The sequence below is a fragment of the Lacerta agilis genome, chromosome 5 (assembly GCF_009819535.1).
Source record: "Lacerta agilis isolate rLacAgi1 chromosome 5, rLacAgi1.pri, whole genome shotgun sequence".
NCBI classification, from domain to species: Eukaryota; Metazoa; Chordata; class Lepidosauria; order Squamata; family Lacertidae; genus Lacerta; species Lacerta agilis.
The window spans coordinates 35,411,388-35,433,496 of NC_046316.1; the positions used below are offsets into that span (position 1 = coordinate 35,411,388).

The 22,109-nt window shown below is 39.3% G+C and overlaps 1 protein-coding gene across 1 annotated transcript in view; it reads right to left on the reverse strand.

Moving 5' to 3' along the window:
• The window catches only part of KNDC1 (kinase non-catalytic C-lobe domain containing 1), a 69,317-nt gene that overhangs the window by 28,007 nt on the left and 19,201 nt on the right, over positions 1–22,109 (reverse strand). Inside the window, exons 4-13 of the mRNA XM_033149324.1 lie at positions 13,582–13,728; positions 13,017–13,134; positions 11,416–12,386; positions 7,241–7,355; positions 6,331–6,402; positions 6,178–6,239; positions 3,851–4,009; positions 3,421–3,498; positions 1,371–1,452; positions 1,044–1,206 (exon numbers count right to left, since the gene is read on the reverse strand). Coding sequence (XP_033005215.1) covers positions 1,044–1,206; positions 1,371–1,452; positions 3,421–3,498; positions 3,851–4,009; positions 6,178–6,239; positions 6,331–6,402; positions 7,241–7,355; positions 11,416–12,386; positions 13,017–13,134; positions 13,582–13,728 — 1,967 coding nt within the window. The remainder of the gene's footprint in view (positions 1–1,043; positions 1,207–1,370; positions 1,453–3,420; positions 3,499–3,850; positions 4,010–6,177; positions 6,240–6,330; positions 6,403–7,240; positions 7,356–11,415; positions 12,387–13,016; positions 13,135–13,581; positions 13,729–22,109) is intronic.

A 22,109-nucleotide genomic window follows, 5' to 3' on the forward strand; every position in this document is an offset into this window, starting at 1 on the left:
GAGAAAATTGTTTCAAGGTGATATCAACAAGGTACATTACTTCTCATACATTAAGCAAAATAAAAATCAGTGTTTGAGTCTGAAGAGTTAAAAACAGCCAAAACAATGAAGGGAGGTTTTTCTTTTGTAGTAGGAATGGCCCACTATAACCATATTGGGGAAAGGGTGGGAGCATAAATTCTGTTGCAAATAATTCTTATAACTGAGAGAGATTTTGCAGTCAAACCTAACAAGGCATGTCCATGCTAGTTAGTAAATGAAGTGGTTAAGGACCACAGAACTGTAAATTGCTAGAGAAGGCTCAGCTAGGTCATGCTCCCTCACCTTCAGGGAGGGAGGAATAAGGGTTGTTTCCTGTTTCCACACCTCTCCTGTTTGAACCATGTAATTGACCAAACGCATGAGGCTGGAACTCCCAAGCTCCAGACACCAATTTTTTATTTTTGTACTGAAGAAGTTTTTGCCTGTGTTGTTTCTGCTGCAGCACTGAACGATGCTTGAGTGACCTATGATTGCTGTAAGTAAAATATTTAAACTTACTTAAGTGTGTGGTCTTTTCACTGAGAGGGAGTAGAAGCATGGGGAGCACATTGCGAGAGTTTAATACTGGGATATTTAAAGGTCTAGCACCCCAAATTTCCTGTGCTTTGCATCTGATGTCAAAAATACTGGTGTGGTATTTTTCTTATAAATAAGGCACTGTTTCAATTTATGGCATTGAAATGAAATTCCTCTTCCGACTAAGTATAGCCTCAAACACATGGTAGCAAAATGGAAATTCTATATGACAGTACCACAGCTATTGCAAATGCCAAGGATGGACATCTGACTTGTCTCTGTGGGCAATCTGCATGATTCTTGGTCTGATCTAGTAAATCTACAGGGCGCCTTGCTGAAGAATGATGTTCAGAACACCAAACAAAGCCGAAATGGCTTCATCTCAGTCAAAAAGAAGGAAGAATATTAAAACAATACTAAAATCTCATTTTGCATCTCATCAAATACAGCACGTTACTTTCTGGACACTACACCAACACACTTACTTTTTAATATCACTGTTTTGATGTAGAATAATAGGCTTGAAATGGGTTGCTGTAGAAGTGAAAGCACTTGGCAATATGGTACTTTCTCTGTTCAAAGAAGGCTGGCAGGGGACTGGTCCTTTCACTGCTATCAGTTTGCTTTCATTGCTCATAGGTAAAAATCCTGAATATGCAACAAGGTGAAGACAAAGACAAAAGTATGCGTTTAGCATAAAGGCAGGCTGTACATTTGCTTACATAAGAAAAATATTTCCAACATGATTGGACGCATTACCTAATGGCATCTTCCCAAAATAAAAATGCAGGAATGCCTACAGGTGTACTCACCTAAGTTTTCATCCACTGAACTTCTCTCACTTTGTAAATCAAAAGGCATGCTATCATTAAAAGAATCCGCTTCTCTGAAACCCTAACAGCCAAAGAGTAAAAAACAAAAAAAGACAAAGGCATTATAAATTGTCTTTTAAAGCACACAGTGATAAAGACAAACATTTATTTGCTCAAGCTTTCTTCTGCTCTTTCCTGAGGGCTCAACACACTTAATACTTCCAATTTCAAAGGAGTCAAAAGAATAAAAGCATAGAGTGAAGTCCTTGAGCCCAATGTCATTTATATTTCTAGACCAGCCATAATTGTTCCTATTGTGAAATATTGTTGAAACTTGCTCTGGATTAATAATAGCTACATTTTCTGAACATATTCCCTGGAAGGAATGCATTACCAGGTTTGAATCCCCCCCCCACTCCCAAAAACAAATGCACGAGAAATAAAAAGGGCATGTGGAATGTGGCATTGAATTTCCCAAACGCACTGGGAGGTTGGGGAGAAGTTGAATAAGCAATTGTAGGTCACTAGTACACTTCTTGGTCATTTGAGTCAACTGGCACGACAAAATGGTCGTTGTTAAAGTCCAAGGCTACCCTAAAACCACTGAGGGTACTTATCATATAAAAGACTAAGCATCTCTTGGTCATATTCCAGCACGCTCCAATTCTGCTGCCATGGCAACAGCAAGAAAAGCAAAGAGGGAGGGTGCTGTCTTTCCAGGCACCTCTTTCCTACACATTCTTGCCATTTTTTGTAGAACAAGTTCTTTAATCAGGAGAGCCACTAGCCTGGTATACCAAACTCTCTTTCTGCTCTGAAAAATACCCTTATTTGAGCCAAGCATAGCGTTATGTGGCTCCTGGGTTTTTAATTAATGGAGCTTGAACACTAGAAGCCAACGCTGACCTCAGATAGTTTGACTCATGCAGTTTGAAACTTGTCAGCTTCCAAAAAGTACAGTATAGATTCCAGAATAATACAAGGCCAGGAAAGAGTAGGCAGTAGAAAGGACTTTGAAGGAATGCAGCGCAAGAGCTACTCAGAGGACATAAGCTATTCTCATCCAGGCTTGTTTAGAAACACATCAAAACAAACACAACTCTGTATTGGTATTATTATTATAATATTATATTATTTTGAGTCACAATACCAATTGCACTGGGACATTCAGTGCACATTATACATTCATTATATACAGTTGTGTTTGTTTTGATTAGATTCTCTGTACAGAAACACAACACAAAACAGAGAAAAGGTTAAGATATGACAGCATTCCATGTTGATGTGGGAGCAGTGGAAATAATAGTGGAGAGGCAGCCAACATAAAGATTTCTCATTGGACGTCTGCCACCAAGTCATGCCACAACAGCAGCACTGGTTTGAAAATCACTAGCTGATGAAACTTTTCCAATTGGGAGGCAGGCCAGTTTGCAGAAGAGCTACTCCCAGTTTATAAAGCAGGCAGGATTCCGTAACACATGTAAAGCAGCCCCAGATATTGCAGCAAAATGTACAATGCCGACAGAAATCTTAACTTGTCTTTAATTAAGCAAGAGTTCTGTGGACAATGGAGGAGATGTGCTCCAAGATATTTGAGATAATGGCACATCTTAAATGGTTTTTGAACAGCCATCGCTAGTGCTTCTATGAAGTGTTGTTATTGTAGATGTGGTTGTTAGGATTCAGGAGCCGTTTACATAAACATGGGAGAAGGTTTACACATTTACATATGGAGTTAAAAGGAAATCTTAATTACATTGATCTGTTATGTTAAATCTATTTAACCAGGACATTGGATAATTGATTATTTAAAGCTAGTTACGGAATGCAGAAATGGGACATGACAGAAGAGTTTCATGGAGCCAAATTTAGTTCTAAGAAGCTTCATGGGAATTCTCATTTATTTATTTAGTTTGGCCAAACTAAGAGAGGCAGTGAAGGATAGGCGTGCCTGGCGTGCTCTGGTCCATGGGGTCACGAAGAGTCGGACACGACTGAACGACTGAACAACAACAACAATTTCTGAACACATGAAGGTAAACACTCATACCTGAAAGGCAGATCTGGTTAAACATGCCAGAACCTTCTTGCTGCTTATTCCTTGTTCAAGAAGGTAGCTACCACATGTCTAGAAAACAGCATTTTGAAGTGTTTAGTATTAGACAGAGGATATGTGCAAAAATTAGAAATAATTTTGCAAATTATTTTAAATTTAGGAGTATTATTTTATCACAACTAATCTGAAGTTGCTATATTTCAATATTGTTTTTAAACAATAACAACAAAACACCACACCTTGGCTCTCAATGGAGCCACTAAGGAATGAAACCGAGTACAGTTATCAACTCCTTAATTTAGAGTTGTTACCAAAAAGAAAAGAAAAGAAAAGAAATTTATCTTCAGTACCAGAATAATTTGCAGGAATAAAATACATTTTTACAATTTTTGGGGAAAAAAAGAAATTGCTGAATTTAAATCACCTTAATTGCATCTGCCAGAGAAGGCCTGTCTTCTGACTTTCGTCTAGCCATATCCAGAAGAAAATTCTTCAGTTTCCTTGGCAACACTATTTTGTGATCAGGTGGGAAATTATGTTTTGCAGCTCTCCACAAAATTGCAGCAATACAGTAAATACAGACCTGTTGGAAATGGCATGGTGAATAGGCAACTAAGTCACTGGACGACTCCCACTCAGATTGAACCCTGCTCTTAAGTACATATACTTAAAGCAGCCAATTTCAGGTCTCCAGCGCAAGGCTGAGTATTCACTAAAACGACAATCTACAAATGGCTGTGCTGACATTCCTGCCGGCATCAGCACAGGCAACTGAGCCAACCCCAGGCACACCTGAGGTCAGGGCACAGCACAGCATAACTATGGACCTTCCTTCATGGTCACCAAAAGCATGCCACAAGCACACATTAGTCACCACTGAGTTAGTACCACTGAATCGTCAGTTCTGAGAGTAACACAAAAGCAACCTGGAGGAAGAAAGCATTGTTGCAGTTCAAGACTTTGGAGGTGTCTAAAATCTGACTAGATGTGCTGTATAGAACAGACGTAACATAGCAGAATAACACAAAGCCTCCAAAAAGAATTAAAGCTTACAAAATTAAATAGAAAGGAAAAGGTTTGTAAAATAGCATAGCTGGATATGGGGAGAGGGAAAAGAAAAGGGAAGCTTTCTCATCATGATGTTCACACAATGATAATGCAGACAGCAATCTGCAGCAGCAACGAATGCTCCCTGTCAATATGTCGTACATTGTTTTCCAATATATACAATATTTCATATTTGGGTGTAGGAGATTCTTGCACTCAAAGCGCTAGCTTGAGATGAGAAGCGTATGTGCAACAAATGCATATATATTGCACACAAAAGATCTGATCAGCATAAGGAAAATGTTCCATTAATGCTTAACCGCCATTAAGATAGCAGAACAGAAGAAGTCAATTTTGCCGATGCTCTTGGGGCCAAGCAAAACTTCACATTTTGTCACATAGTTTGTGGCCGCAGAGCCTTGATTAAACAAATAGCAGGCACTGGGGGCAAGGGACCCAAATCAGAACCATAGTGTAAAGGGAGGGAAATTAACCCTTTGCCACACTTTGGTTTCAGGCACCCTCCAGCCAGCTATTGGCAATGGAGGTCTGATTCCCATTAGAGCCACAGCAAGCTCAAAGGGTTAAAAAAAACCCGACCACCACCACTCATGCCATGGTCTCAGTGCAGTTCCACTGGCTAGACACTGACTATTAACAAAAATGAATTGAGAAATACCACACTACATAACAAACATTAAGCCTAGTTTGGTCTTTATATTCTCCAAACACAATTCCTCTAAAATTAACCAGAACGACATATTGTGCTACCAATTTGCGTTTGTCCAAAACATTCACAAAATGATGTTAATTTGAAATATTTTTAAAATGTAAAAATTTTTCCCGCACTATTGTTTACAAATCTCGAGTACAGTGCCACAACATTCACTTTCAGTTTTGAGTTTACCTCAGGCTATAATAAATGAAGTCTAATGTCACTGCTTGAACTAGAAGCTAGAAAGCAGATGTGGCATTATTATAATAAATATTTTTTTGAAAGAGTAAAACAGGAGCAGCAATCCAGATTAGGACCATAAAAGAACAGCTAATTACTTTTTTAAAAAAAATGTTAGTAATGGACTGCAAGAAGATCAAACCTATCCATTCTGAAGGAAATCAGCCCTGAGTGCTCACTGGAAGGACAGATCCTGAAGCTGAGGCTCCAATACTTTGGCCACCTCATGAGAAGAGAAGACTCCCTGGAAAAGACCCTGATGTTGGGAAAGATTGAGGGCACAAGGAAAAGGGGATGACAGAGGACGAGATGGTTGGACAGTGTTGTCGAAGCTACCAACATGAGTTTGACCAAACTGCGGGAGGCAGTGGAAGACAGGGGTGCCTGGCGTGCTCTGGTCCATGGGGTCACAGAGTCGGACATGACTAAATGACTAAACAACAACAAATGTCAAGTCTGTAAGAAAAGGGGGTGGGAAGACTCTTAAATACCTTTTTAGTTGCATTAAATATTCTAGTGACTAAAGTATTGGCTAAGCAAAAACGTTTGGCTAATTTTTTTTAAAAAAAACATAAGATTGTACTCTAAGGTGCCATGGGAAACTACTGTGTAAATATAGTATAAGGTGGAGCTGTCTTGGTACCACAAGCATCTATGTAAACCAGAAAATGTGCCCATTATTTTCTTTAAAGATGTCCTTCTATTTAACTTTTAAAGGAAACAGCCACATTTGTAACATGTCACCATACCTTTTCAGTAACATAATCCTCTTCCTCTGTCTCAGGAGCCAAATAAAACATATCATATGAGCCTAAAGTATTAAAAAAATAAAATAATCTATTTTAATCTTGGTGACAAAAATAAATAGAAATTCATAAAATCATAAAAGAATGCTAAATTACCTTCACTTTCAGGTGGAACAAACTGAACACTTCCATCACTGTTAATCAAGACAGAGTCTAAACACAAGTATGCTGAAAAACAGGTATTTTAAATATTAGAACTGCTGAGAAAATAACCAAGTCTTGCTTTCATAAACTCATTTTTTTGGGACTGTATATATTCTAAAATAAATTATAGTTGAGTCATTCAGAGATTGGTGCTACAGGGATTGTTCAGACAAAAAGCAAAACAAAATATAGCAGCAATTAAGTATATCTAAACTTTGTGGGCCCCGCAGTATCACAAAAGATGAAAAAGAGTCTTAATTTATAGCAAGGACTTTGTAATATCATAATGAAGTACATAATATTCTGACATAATAATGGAAGAAAGTTTGTTAAAAAAATAACCTCCTTTCACAAATAATGAATGCTCTCCAAGACACAGACTTGCCCCATCTTCCCTTGTAGAACAAAATCTGCCTATTTTGACTTCTTCCCTAACAAAGGAACCCATGAGTAGAAACAAGTTTCCACTTGGAGATCTCTGCTTCTCAAGTTCAGGTGGGATGGGATACCCTATATACTGGAGTGTATATATCAAGAAAGCACGCTAGCTTCCTCAATAAACTCTTAAGGATGGGAAGCAGGCACCAGGGTTTTTCCAACAGCCATTGCTCCCTGTCTGACTGCCCAGTGGTATCACAACCATCAGAAGGATAGCCTTTTCCTCAGCTGCCCTCACCTCTTGGCATGCCACATAGCACTAGCCATAATTTATAAACCATAGATCAATGTGTACCTCCCAAATGCCAATCCACCTTCTCCTCACCAGGACCCAGACACCTGTTTGCAGAAAGATGGGGTGTGCCCTTAATGTCAAGATAATGAAATATATTAGTGTAAAAAGAAGAGATTAAGGAAGACCTACCTGGATAAATTGTGTAAGTTTCCATAGTAAGCAAGCATTCATGGCATAAAGCCCAGAGCTCATAGTCTTTCAGTGGTTTGGCATAATGTGTTAAGAGATGTTTCAGAAAAACAGACTGAAAACAAAATATTAAGGACAGTTAAGAGACAAAAAGCATTTCTGAAGCCAAATTCACTGATTCAAGATCAGGTTTTTATTCCTTTTCCACTGGCATACGAAGGGAAATTTTCCCCACAGACAAAAATGAAATTAATAGATATATACAAGAACCAGGAGAAACTTAAAAATGTAAAAACAAAAGAAAAAAGAAAAAAATCCTTCCAGTAGCACCTTAGAGACCAACTAAGTTTGTTCTTGGTATGAGCTTTTGTGTGCATGCACACTTCTTCAGATACACTGAAACGGAAGTCACCAGACCCTTATATATAGTGAGAGGGTGGGGGGTGGGGTATGACTCAGAAGGGTGGTGGATGGGTGATGGGCCGAAATGTAACTGGTTCCACTTTAGAGCTCTCCAACTATTAGAGTGTTTAGGGAAAGTAGGGGAAATGTCTGACGATTTGCACAATGATTGGGACCTCTATTGATTAGCAAATGCTACCTAATGTATCCTGTTTAACCTCCCCAAATCGAGCAGCATTTCAAGAGGGTCTCAACTTTCGAAATAAGATTCAATTGAAATTGAACTTTGTAAAAGACAACAGAAGCAGAGAATAGGCTATTTTTGTCCTTAATAAAACTCCAGTCTTTTCTTTGCAACATGTCAGAACCTCTTCAGCTATATCTGTCATCTCTAACCTGCCTGCTCTAAAACTTGATCTACCTTGGCAGCTGTGCTTTGTACATCTTACTTTAAAAGCTTCATCACTACTTAGAGCTCTCCTGTGAAACAAGCAAAAATGATATGGAAAGATGAGTATTTTGTGGCAAGCCTTTTATTCCCAGAATATAAGAAACATCGCTAGCGAAGTTAGCAGGATATTAACTTACTGCTCTAACAAAAAGATTGGTATTACTTGTATTTCACAGAAACAAGGTTTATAGCACCGAGAGCCAAACTACAAAGTCAGCAATCTCACATGGTGTTTTCTGTTGCTGGATTCTTAAGATGTCAGACTGTAAGGTCTCTAGCTTTAACTGCTGCTGCATGACAAAAAAAAACTCCCTATATTTATAAAACCAACATGCCAAGCAGAAGGCCTCACCTTTTCCCTGAACTGCTCAATTTTTAATATTTCCATTTTTTTCTTTATACAAAAGGCAGCATTTGACTCTCCAGTAAGACATCAGAGAGGGGTTACTAAGAAGTTTACTGAACATGAATTACATGTGACTGCAAGCTCACATTGCAGCACAGGATAGACATATGTCTTTGCTGATCCACTGAGGTTAAAATTATCCACCTTTTATGCATAAAGCAGTTGTCAAAACACTTCAGACCTACCATCCCTTTATAGGCGAGCTGCATAAAATGTAATTGTTATAAAGGGATAAATAAAACCATGCATTGGATTTCAGGAGTTAGTTTGTTTTTTAAATGAAACAATTCTTGTCGCTTTTCTTTAAAATACATTTGCTTTGTTGCTTTGTTTAAAAACATCAGACACAATTTTACTGCAAGACCAAATCACAGATTAATTTTTTCAGATACTCTTTCCATAAGTACCGGTACATCTGGAATGCAGGACATTTTTTGGAGGGGAAACTGTAGCTCACCTATTGCAGACCTACAGCCAGCACCACCCTTAACAAATTTAAGTTCCCAGGTTTTTGTTTGGGGGGGGGACCATGTGTGCTCTAAAATGCCTGAATTGTATGGTGTAAGATGTGACCAAATTCCCATCGTTGCGTTTGTAGCGGGGGAGAAGCAAAGCAACCATGATTTCAGCAACAACATGCACCAGCACACTATGAGTTCACCTTTATACCAGTTTAGCTTAACTTAGCTTAAGGTGATGCGCAAATTTTACTTGGTTTTCACTTCTGTCACTTTAAAGGGTTTAAGGCCACTGGCACAAAGCAATAGAAAGAATGCACACCCAAGCTGTAACTTCCCACACTAAACACTCCAGCAGCTGCATGAAAAGAGATGAGATATAAAGGCTGGAATTATGTAGGTTAGAGGAAAAAGGAGCTCCAGTCACGCTTGAATTGATAAAAGTGTTTATTTGAGAATTGCAAAGAAAAAGCCATTTAAAAGAATTCTAAAGATACGGTTTTGAAGCCAGCAGGCAAACAGGTTTGGCAATGTTTGGCAGAGAATAAAGAAAGCAAGATTATAGCATAAAGGAAGGCATACTAACCACTAAGGAAATGCAGAGAGGCATTATTTATGGGACAAAAAAGAACACCAAAACCAATGGACTGGACTCCAATGCACCAAAGTCTGCACAAGTAAGGGGAATTTCTATATTCTCTAAGGTCCAGAAAATGTGACACACACAAGCACTACATTTTCAACACCACCTCCAGCATTGAAGAGAATGGGTAAAGCTCACGTGGAGCGGCATGAATTGAAGTCAGCTCCAAAAGGAGCTGCGTGATCAAAGTTACAAAATGATTCTTGTGCAACTTATGAGAAATTGAATCCCCAATCTAGGAAATGCATGCCACATTGGAAAAGATCATTGGTTTTGCAAAGCCTTTGAAAAATTAGTGATAATATGTAAATTGGTGGTGGGTGAGGGAAATCAGAAAGTCATGCCTATGTACCTTATGGCACCCAAAACTATAGAATAAAGGGAAGCTAAGCATGGATTGCAATATATTTCAGTTAAAACAAAATAGGACAGCACTGCTTACTATTTCACCTTTCCCAATAAACCTCTATATAATTTCAAAAATATTGTCTTTCATGACATTACACTAAACTATTGTATCTCAAAAGCCTTGCATCTCAACATCCTTGCATAGATATAATTACAGTTATTCAGGATGAAAGGATTAGTGACAAGAATCAGAGGCACCTGTATGATACAAAAGATTGCTGATACCAAATTCTAATATGCAACCTTGTAGTCTCTTGCCACAATGCAGCGGTCTCTAAAATGTCTCACAACTTCATTTGGGGCCAGATAAAACAAGACTGCAAATGCTTCTAAAGCCATACTACTAGACATTCTTGATTTTGTTTATTTGACTCTTCCTAGCTGTGAACAATTTCTTATACTGTATAAAATTAACCAGCAGGGAAGAAAACTAACCATAGCACTCAACATTCAAGTTTTCATTTCTACAAGAATCACACCTCTTATGTACCAAACCTTACTCAAGCTCATGCAAGTGAAAAACACACAGAGAGACAGAAAGAAAGAAAGAAAGAAAGAAAGAAAGAAAGGGAGAGAGAACATATGCTGGAAAAGGAATCTTCTCCTCTAAGGCAGGCAAGAGAACTTTAACCTAAATATCTTCACATCGAGTCAAACTAATTTAATTCATATATATTAGCCAAAATCAGCAAAGAATTTTGAATCTACTTATGAATCTACTAATTTTAATATCTCAATGTAAGCTATGACAAAGAAGAAAGAGGCAGTGTATCATAATACACACATAAATTAACGATACTACAACAAACTGCTTTAAATCCCTCCACACTGCTGCTGTCATTATAAAGCAAGTCATTCAGATGGAGCCATTCACCACTATTGGTGCATTACTCTCATAAATGTTTCTTGGACACTTCACAGTGGTGGCAGGGAGGAGAGGGCAGATTGCTCAATTGCATGGCACTACATAAGTAGCTTGCCAAGGCCACACAACACCAACTTAGCTGCAGAAAAGAAACCAGAGAATTGATTTCTTACAAAACTGGCTGCGAATTGAGTGACTCAGGATGATTTCTATCTGCAGATAATTACCTTTAATTTATTCTGACAAAAGTATAGTGCAATTTAAATCTATACTACTAGTTCAATTCAATTAAAGTTAACCATACAAATGTCAAAACAGCAAAGGCTCACCAACCACACACCTCAATTCAGATCCTTACTAATTAAATCCTTTGGTAATAATGAAAGTGCTCAACTAATTGCTGCTGACTATAGGGCACACACAATGTAAGCGAGTTACAACATTTCCAAGGAAGACAACCCTCTCCATCCTCCAAGATTAACTATGTCCCTTCAACGCCACATTAAAGACAATTTTTAAAATGAAGTTTCTGTTTCTACTACCTGCTTGCTGTTTCTCATTTCAGACTCCCTGCCTTCATATTGTTTCTCTTCAACATAATAGTCTTTCATCTCACTGTGATTTTGTTCTGGAGAACTTAGCAGGCTCGAGCTACATCCATTTTCATTAAATGTTCTAAGCCCTGTAGTCATCCTGTTAATATGCAACAGGCTGCTTTCATTTGACCTTGCGGAAGTTTCTCCACAGTATTCCCATGATTTATGGTTTTTTAGTATCTTGCAGTCAGAATTTGATTTGTCTGGTTCATAGTTGTTTGAAGTTTCAGAAGCCATATGAATGTATGGAGGAATATATGATTCTTTATCATTGCAGGTTGGCTTGTGGATTTGATAAGATACTTCCGGGCTCTTGTAAAATTCATCTAAATTATTATTTGGTTTCTGGAAATCTGCTGCTTTTAATCCAAGTTCATTATTCCCATCAGAATGACTTAAGTTTCCCTCTAAAGCAGCATTCTCATTATTATTGACTTGAGATAATGACTTGGGTTGTAATGGATATTGTTTCCTTGACAGTGGTCCGCTGTGACTTACAAAGGGGAAGAAAGTTCTTGGGTCTGTCTCAGATTCAGACGGCAGCTTTGGGAATGCTTTTACTTTCCTCGAGCAGTTTCCTTTTAATGCATCTTCCTCCAACTCACTTGTACATGGCTTTGTGTCTAAGACGAGATCCACACACTTGCTGTTGTTGATATTGCCGTTCTCTTTATAGTTTGTGACCTGAGTTGAAACATACTGACAGCAAACATTTTCATGCACTGAGTTGATTTTTATTTCTTTTACATCATCATTTCTGTCATTCATGGTATACGCGTGAGAAGAATTTCCACCACTAGCAACTTCCAAGTCTTCCACCTCTGGAGATGAATGCTCTCTTAAATTGTAATCTGTGCGCTGTTCATAAGGTGAAATGCTCTCATAGACTTTTCCATTCCACAAGTTATCACAACTGTCTGGGTGCAAAGACAGATGTTCTTATTAAAAACACTTTCAGTTTTCTCCCCCTCCATCTCCTCATCCCATCCAAATTACAAGCAGCTTCCACTGATATTACTTGAACACCTTATGCTGCCCTACAGTTGGAAAGAGACTACTATCAAAAGTTGGTTGGCTTTTTAGAGAGAACCAAACCACAGGTGGCTTTTAATGCAGGATCCCAAAGGCATTTCAAACTACCTTCCCCCTCCACTATGACAGAAGGTAAGTGTTTATATGATAGGCAGCAAATAGCCACACAACCCAATTGCCCCATTCATTTATGTTCTTGTCTGACAATCTCAACATGCAAAATTAGTACAGTGCTAGAGGGTGTGGCACTGTACTTTTGCAGCAGTTATGCTTCATCCTAAGTACTTTCTAGCAAAACAGGATATATGATTATCATAAAAATATCTGAAAACATGAAATAAAAGGTGCACGAAAATTCACTGTAAATTAACAATGTAAAAACATTTTTTTACTTAATACAGTAGATAGGGAACTGGATTCTTCCTCCCATTTATAATTACTTGGATTTGTATCTTTAGCTAGAAAAAATGCTCTTAATTTCATTACACTAATGGGCTACATTATCTAAAGCATACCGTGAAAGATGCCACATGATTCAATTGAAAGCACTCTTCTTCCAATAGCAGAGAGGCATTGGCAAATATCACTTGAGGAAGAAAGCTTCAGGTTCTCTTTACTCAATGATATGACAGTCTATAATGATAATTGTAAAGCAAAGCATTTAATACCTAGTTATCATACAGGACATGGACTTCAACGTGATACAAGAGATTAGCATTCCCTAGGAAACGTCAAGATTTTGCATTTGTGAAGCAAAGCCATTAAGGAGTTGTAAGCGAACATTATTTCCCAACTGTAGCCTTTCTACAAGATTTAGCAGAGATTAATTTGAACTGCAGCATTTAAAAATATTTTATAATGGATTGTTTCAATTAATAGTTCCCTGTATCACCCCCCCTAACCCTGTATTTACAGTATAATTGCTTTGCCCATCAAGCAACTGCCTTCCAAAAGAGTAACTAAGATATCATTTAAGAGTGGAGAAATGTTGAATGTTAAAGGTGACACATCAGGATAGTCAATATGATATGCAAGTTTCCAAGGCAAAAAAACCAATGACACACTTTTTTTTATTTTTACCTCGATATCTGGTCTCTCTTTAGGACTTTCTTCCTGCATTTGTTCAAGCATAGTATGCAGATCTTGACTGAATTCTGTATCAGTTCCAGGCTTCATGATATATTCAAGGGCTGCTTTTAGTGTAGCTCCCAAGGAAAAGATATGTGCCTGCAATAATTGGGAAACAGAAAATGAGCACATTGTACATACTACCATGTGTTCCCACTTAAAACCAGATTAGCTCCATTAAAATGAGCAAAACCAGCTTAAGCAGTTTGTGGACCACAGATGAAGTAATACACTTGTAGTACACTTTCCACACCTTAAGTAAACACCAGCAGCCAGCAGCAATGTGGTTCGCTCAAACTGTTTTGAGCCACACTCCATTAACTCCAGCAAGCATAGAAAATAGTCAGGGATTATGCAATTGTAGTTTGAAACATCTGGAGGACACAAAACTGGGGAAGCCTGCACTCAACCTTAATTTTATATTTTAGGCAAGGACCAGCCTTTATATACAACTTATAGTCATATAGTCCCTGAGGGTGAGCCAATATTGGTAATCCAATTGTACCAAGTGTGCACACCAATACAAGTAAGAGGAGCATTTAAGTATTCCTGTCAATTATCTTGATTGTCCACAGAGGGAAGCAGTTATCAGCAGCAACCATGAGTGGGAAGTAGCATCTAAATCACCTCTGAACATTGCATATAATTGCAACGTTTCCGATTTCAGGTAAAAATGGGGAAAAATGTTTTGGCAGCATTCCACTAGGTGGAGCTTTCTCCAAGTCTATTAAAACCATTCACTGCAACCCTGACAGTGCTGATTAATTATCTTCAATATATGTACACACAGCCTTTTAAACCCTCCTACTTTTAGAGGAGGAGAAGAAGAAGAAGAAAAAGACTCCTCAAAAAGAAAACCCCTGTGTAAGCATCATTTCACACAAGACAAAAATTTGCTACATGGGAGAAAAGCTGTGTGTAGTTCATCATCATCATCATCTTACATGCATGCAGGTTAACAAAAGTTTCTGATTCATAATTCGGTACATCAGTTCAGGGATGACTGTTAAAACAAAGTTCTGGATCTACGGAAAACGAAGAGAATATACACAGTGGTGGAGTACAGGTATATGCTTTCTATACGGAAGGCTCCCTGGCACCTCCTGGGAAAAAAGAACTAAGCAGGGATGGAAAAGGACCCCCACAAAGTTAATGGAGACCTGCTGCTGATCAGTGCATAAAGTATAGTAGGCACAGGTGGACAACTAGGCAGCTTAATATATTCATATGTGAGGTTTTCACATATGCTTCCACTTCCCTTGTAGGAAATGTAGGAGTGAGCAGAGGAGGAATGACCGCTGTGAGGAGTGCAGAAAGAAGAAACACCATTGTACCCCTGCATCAGCACAAGTGGATGCCTTCATCTGCCCCAGCTGCAACAAAACATGTTTCTCCTGTATTGGTCTCTGTAGCATCTCCAGCTAGAGCTGGGTGGGTTCACTGCCTGAAACCCTGGAGAGATGCTATGAGTCAGCATAGACAGTACTGAGCTAGATGGACCAATAATCTGATTCAGTATAAAGCAGTACCCTATGTCCCTATTTCCATTAGTGTTGTATTTGGAATAATGAGAGAAGAATCACAAGATTCCAACTTCATGAAAACACAGCCCCTGCCCCACACAACCACTGTGTGTATAGCATCCACTTATAGGCACAAGAAGGAGGTACACAGCAGTTTCCAGTGACCACACATTTCATGAGGAGCTTTGGCTTCCTTCATCCTAGGAAGGAGTGGTACAGGTGCACTGAAAACCCAGGAAAAGCTGTACAACTACGTGAGATGGAAAAACAGAATCTAAAGTGGAATCATCTACACCAGGCATGTCCAACTTGAAGTAGGCTGTGATCTATGATCCAATATAAAAACTAGCAGTGATCTACCACCCAGGGATGGGTGCAGGGTAGGTGGGCACACACCACCTGCTTCCTCCGACGCCGGCTGCTTCTTCTGAGGGGGCAGGGGGGCACTCTGCCTGCTTCCCCATACGCGGCAGGTACGTACAGCAGCAAGACATCGCCTCCTGTGAGAGGAGCTTGCCGGTTGCTTCCCTGACTGGGTGCACATGTGTCATCACAACAGCCCCATGGGCACATCTCTGGCAGAGGGAAGGCCATGATCTACGGACGTTCATCCCACAATAGTTAACAAGGTATGTTTCATGCGTTAGTGGCAAGAACGGGTTAAAAATCCCCCCACATCCATGAAAGAAGAGCTGTTGCAATCTATGAATGGTGTTGGCAAAAAAAAAATTAATTGCTTTATTTGAAGTAAATAAGTTGAAAAATGCTCCAGACCGGAGTCATTAGCCTTACTTGAGCCTAGAGAAGCATGTCCTATAATAAAGTTTCTAAGGGAATTCAATCTGATTAATGAGAATGCCAAAAAACAATCTCAACATTATACAGTATATACGTATCCAAACATAGAGACAAAAGAGTTCTCCTTAACTGGAATTGTTAATGGTGAGTAATCAGGTGGTAGGAGAGGATAATCTGAACTTGTAACAAGGTATCAGCTTTTAAAATAGCAAAGATTTCAGCAATAACCAGAAGATCTTAGCAATTCAGCTGACTCATCACCACAATAAATCTTTAAGCTAAAATTCAATTCTTATCAAACATGTGCAGAATACATGCAGATTCTGCAAGATCATCTTAACAGCGTTCTTGGGATACTCTTAACATTGCCTCTTTCCCTGAGAGCAGGCTTTGGAGGTTACCACACAACAATCTATTACAATAATAAAACTATGAACACCCTCAACTTCAGAACTAAACAACAGTTAGTACAACTAAATAGCACCAGAACTAAGCAACCTGGAAGACCATCTCTTCCCCTCCACTGTCCGCTAAGAGCATTAAGATCAACAAATGGAATCTGTATTTCCCCTCCACAGCCTGATGGCTTTTTCACTGGTGGTATCAGTGTTGAAGAATTGTCTCCCATTACTATTTTCCCTGACCAACAAAGGCACATACATTGGATAAAAAGGTAAAGGTAAAGGTAGCCCTGACCATTAGGTCCAGTTGCGCACGACTCTGGGGTTGCGGCACTCATCTCGCTTTACTGGCCGAGGGAGCCGGCGTTTGTCCGCAGACAGCTTCTGGGTCATGTGGCCAGCATGACTAAGCCACTTCTGGCGAACCAGAGCAGCGCACGGTTTACCTTCCTGCCAGAGCGGTACCTATTTATCCGCTTGCACTTTGACGTGCTTTCGAACTGCTAGGTTGGTAGCAGCTGGGACCAAACAACGGGTGCTCACCCTGTTGCGGGGATTTGAACCGCCAACCTTCTGATTGGCAAGCCCTAGGTTCAGTGGCTTAGACCACAGTGCCACCCGCGTCCTGAAGAGCACATAAAAGACATTCTGGAAGTCACTCTTGGCAGGAAGTCTGGGTACAATTATAATAAACCAAACAACAGTAGCTATGACAACATCGTTGGAAAAGGTGAGCAAGCTGCTGGTCATTGATAGCTGTACATTAGCTCAAGGATGAGAGGCAGCATACCACTTATTACTAACTGCTGGGGATCATGAGCAGGAGGACACGACTGAGCTCATGGTCTGCTCTTGGGCTTCCCGTGGTATTGCCGGCTTCTGAGGGAAATGGTGCTGGACCAGGTAGGCTTGTGGTCTGATGCAGCAGGGCTCTCACTGATGTTCTCAGCTAACAAAAAAATGCAAGGTTTAAAACGCTCTTTGAACAGGCAAGTTTCTGATTGCCACTGAAGTTTATTTTGGCCCCAAAGCCATCAAAGTAGTGAACTAAAATGCAATCTATTAAATGCACCATAAAAACAATCCATGTTCACTTTGAAATATTTTGTCAGTTAACTCACTGCGTAAGAATAAAACAATTAAAGCTCCTTTTGAAAGAGCAAAGCGTTCGCTAGAATCAAAATCTCGAAAGTTACGAAAGGTAGGTTTTTGTGAGCTTTATGTTTGCATGTAAAATCTTGAAGGTAATTGTTTTATTATATTTTGACCCCTCATTTTCTCCAAAGAGAAAATGGTGGTATGCATGTTTTTCTTCCCTCTCTCCATCTCCATCATTATATCCCAACCACCACCCTGCAAAGTAGGTGAGGTTAAGAGATCATAGCTGGTTCAAAGTCACATATTAAGTGTATAGCTGAATGTGGATCCCACATCCAACCATAATACCTAATTGAGTGATTGATTCAATTTATTTATCATATTCCTATGCCACTTTTCATTCAAATGGCTCCCAAAGTGGCTTACAAACAATAAACAACGATAACATGATAGAACAAAATAGAACATCACAAACAGAGCATAGATCATACAGAGTAATTAAGAAATCATCAGTGAAACAATTACAATCTATAAAACGGTTAACAAATCTACAGCTAAAAAACAACAGCTAAACATCACAATTAAAGCAAAAGTCGTATTATATGATTAACAAATCAATAAATTGATTTATTATCAACAAAACTACATTAACAACATTAACAAAATAGCAACCAAAAAATAAACTAAGCATTGTTAAGTTCAGACACACACTCCACAGCCCCATAACCTTTCACTCTATTCAGCTCATTAAAATACAGATACACATAATGCCTGTTGCAACAACTGCCTTCTGGAGGTTCCTTGGGCTGGAGGTGGGGCTAACCACGGTCTGATGGCAAACAGAGTCTCTCTCTCCTCATAGTTATTCCTCTGTAAACAGCTTCCTTATGAAGGCTCCTAGGGCTTGAGGATGGGGCAAGGCAGGTGAAAAAAGCCATTACCTGCTGGCCAGTACAGAGTCTCTTTCCCTTATGGCTTAAAATGTCAATTTTAATACTCTGGGATTTTCGCTACAATATTCTGTTGTTCTAATCTCTTTTATGAAGGCAGGAAGGGCCATGTATATAGAAAATTTGTAGGAAATTCAACAAGTAAGGAGCTTGAGAGCCTTTCCACTTTCTCTAGCTCTGTTTCCATGGAAAACAGCTATCTTTCTTGCACAGGATTCTTGAAAATGCAGTCATCAAGCAGAGCGTGTCTCAATAAGATTTTACACATCTTATATGAGTAATGTATAAAGAATTGCAGTCTCTATTCAGCTTTAATAAAACACTGCATTTATCTCATCACATTCCATAAAACACACCTCAGCAAGGTCCATAGAGCAACAAAGCCGTATCAGAAAAGGGAATTAGGAGTTATCCTGATCAATTGCCCATTTCAAATTTATTTAGTAAAACATAGTAAATTTTGTGCTATAGCAGCTGCATCACTAATTCAGGACAAAGTAGTGACGAAGATGGTCTTTGTTCATTATAACACAGTTACAGAAACAGTAGGAATGACAGAGAAACTAAAGAAAAGATTGCAAATTCACATTCAAATATTATAAATTCCCTGTCTTATACAAAAGCTAAAATACATTCATAAGTTAGGTTAGATGGAATAGCAGAAAAAATTATTTTACTTATTTCTTTATTGATTGATAAATCACTTCAGTCATCAACACATCTAAGCAGTGTACCAAAACAAAACAAAACAAACCAATATGATGAATAAGAACAGTAAAATTCACAACAAAACTGAACACTACCGTAAAATGCCTGCTGAAAGTCTTGGTAACATGCCTTGGTAACATGCCTGAAGTTCAGAAAGGATGATACCTGTCCAATCTCAATTGGAAGAGAGTTCCACCAGCTTGGGCCGTAACACTGAATGCATGGCTTCTAGTAGTTACAAACTATGTGGCTGAGCCATGGGGAATCACCAACAGAGACTCCCCTGAAATATCACAGTGACTGTTCAGTGATATAGGGAATCAGCTGGTCCCTAAGAAATCATGGACCCAAGTTGCAAATTAACAAGGGCCTTGAAAATTAGTACCAGAACTTTTAACCTGGCCCGGTTACACATGGGCAGCCAGTGCAAGTTTTAAATCACCACTGTTATACGGCAGTCTCTCCCCATTGACTGTCTAGCTGCAGAATTTTGCACCAGCTGGCTCTTCCAAGGGTAGCTGCACACAGAGCACATTGCAATAATCAAGTCTTGAGATTGCCAGTGCGTAAATCACCACAGCTAGGTTATAAAGGTAAAGGTTCCTGACCATCAGGTCCAGTCGTGTCCGACTCTGGGGTTGCGGCGCTCATCTCGCTCTATAGACCGAGGGAGCCGGTGTTTGTCTGCAGACAGCTTCTGGGTCATGTGGCCAGCATGATAAAGCCGCTTCTGGTGAACCAGAGCACCACACGGAAACACCGTTTACCTTCGCGCTGGAGCGGTCCCTATTTATCTACTTGCACTTTGACGTGTTTTCAAACTGCTAGGTGGGCAGGAGCTGGGACTGAGCAACGGGAGCTCACCCTGTGGCAGGGATTCGAACCACCGACCTTCTGATCAGCAAGCCCTAGACTCTGTGGTTTATCCCACAGCGCCACCTGGGTCCCTCTACAGCTAGGTTATCCCTGTCCAAAAAAGGCCAAAGTTGGCACACCAGCCGTGGTTGGCAAAAGGCACTCCTAGCCACGGAAACTACTTGAGCCTCAAAAGCCACAGACATACTGAGAAACAGGAGCAGAGACACAGGTTGCCTGTCTTACTCTCAATATAGGTCACCCATCAGGGCTGATTCAGTCTCAAAACCATGCCTGAAGACAAACTGAAACTGCTCCAGACAGTTTGTATTCTCCAGGAACTCCTGCAACTTCTCCACAATCGCTCTCTTCACCACCTTGCCCAAAAAAGAATGCTGGTGATAAGAACTGAAGGCAATGGTTCCAAATGAATAAAAATAGAGGTGAGCTCAAGTAAAGTAGAGGTAAGTTTTGGAATAGGGGGGCAGCAGTAGAGAGACAACAGATTTCAGGAACAACAGTCTTCATTTGTGAATAGCCCACTGCTGTGTTTAAATGAGGCAACTATAAATATATCTTCAGTAATCTCCCTTCTGTATACATCCCATTGAGTCAAGAAGCAACAAAAAGGAATGGAGGTCTCTCCCAAAGGTCAATTAAGCATGTGAAATTTAAAGCTTTAAATGGCCTCCATAGAAGAACTTAACATTTCATATGTTGAAAACAGAGGGATGCATATTGGTAATCTACAATATCTGTTTGAATGGCAGCTTTGTAACATGGACAAATGCCTGTTTCAGGCTGAGCTGACACTAGCAATGCTTGTTAGCCCCAGCAGAAAGCTACTGTGGCAGTGCATAAAATGAATCTATTAAATAATTCTCAAATGGGATTTTTTGTTGCAAGCCTTATTTAAAATTCACTATCATCTCTTTCCAGCATAGTGCAATACTGAAGAAAAAATGAAGATGAAATCCCACTGGGGAAATGAAAGGTTCCACATTTGGCACCTAAAGATGAACATGGGTTTTTTTGTTTCTTTGGAAAACAGCTAAACACCTCACTATAGTGCTCAATATTAGTTTTATACTAAATCTATATTTTCTCATGAATGTGCTGAGCAAGACTGGAGTCTTCTCCACTGAAGTAAAAGGGCAATTTTTAAAAGAAAGAAAGAAAGCTTAAGGCTAGATAAATAAGTAAGTCACAAATGTTTAAACAAGTTAGCAACAACAACAACAAAAACCCTGCTAAATTAAATGCAGTTCTCAGCTCTTTAATTAAAGACTGCTACTAATAAACAATGGTACAGTATACTGAGAGTGTATTAAAAGCTGAACAGTTTTAAGAGAGTAACTACGGAACTTTTCTGTGCACATCTTATTGTCGTGTGAAATTTCATTTCTTCTCTGTCTCATTTTAATGTAAAGTGCAGAGCTTCATTTGAGTCATAGATCCAGGATCTCTTAACAGGATCTCTTAAAGGTAGTAGTACTACTGACTATGAAAATTTGCAGACTTATCCCTGTCTCCCCTTCCATGTATACCGACACACACACACACACACACACACACACATCATAGAAACCACAACCTTCAGCTACTTGTGCAGGCCAGTTCTTGGTGTATCTGTTGTGTTTTAAAAGGTTGTTGGTTGCTTTGAGGACTCAAGCCAAAAAGTGATACATAAATGTTCTAAATAAATAAATACATTTGTGGATGTAATATGCAAGGCAATAATATGGGGTCCATCTCATGCGCAAATGAGGCCTTAGCATGTTCTAAATGCTTAGCATAGATTTTTTGAAACATGTCTGTTCAAATGCCATGTCAACATTTTCCCTAAAACAACAGGTCACCTGGCCAGCTTCCTCACATTTTGGCTAGACTAGAAACCTGAATACAGCTTGAAGTGCACAATATCCAAGTACAGAATCCAGGAACTGAAAATTTGAAATACTCCACAACCCCTTTGACAGAGATATGCTAGGTATCAGTACAATGCATGAACTGTAAGTCAAGGCCAAACTTGCAGGCATTTTTTTTTTTTTAAAAAGAAAAGCCTCAAGGCTGATTGGAAAACTTGCAGATTTGAAAACATCCAGCAACACTTCAACGACAACACTTGGAGTGCTTTTCCCAGCCAC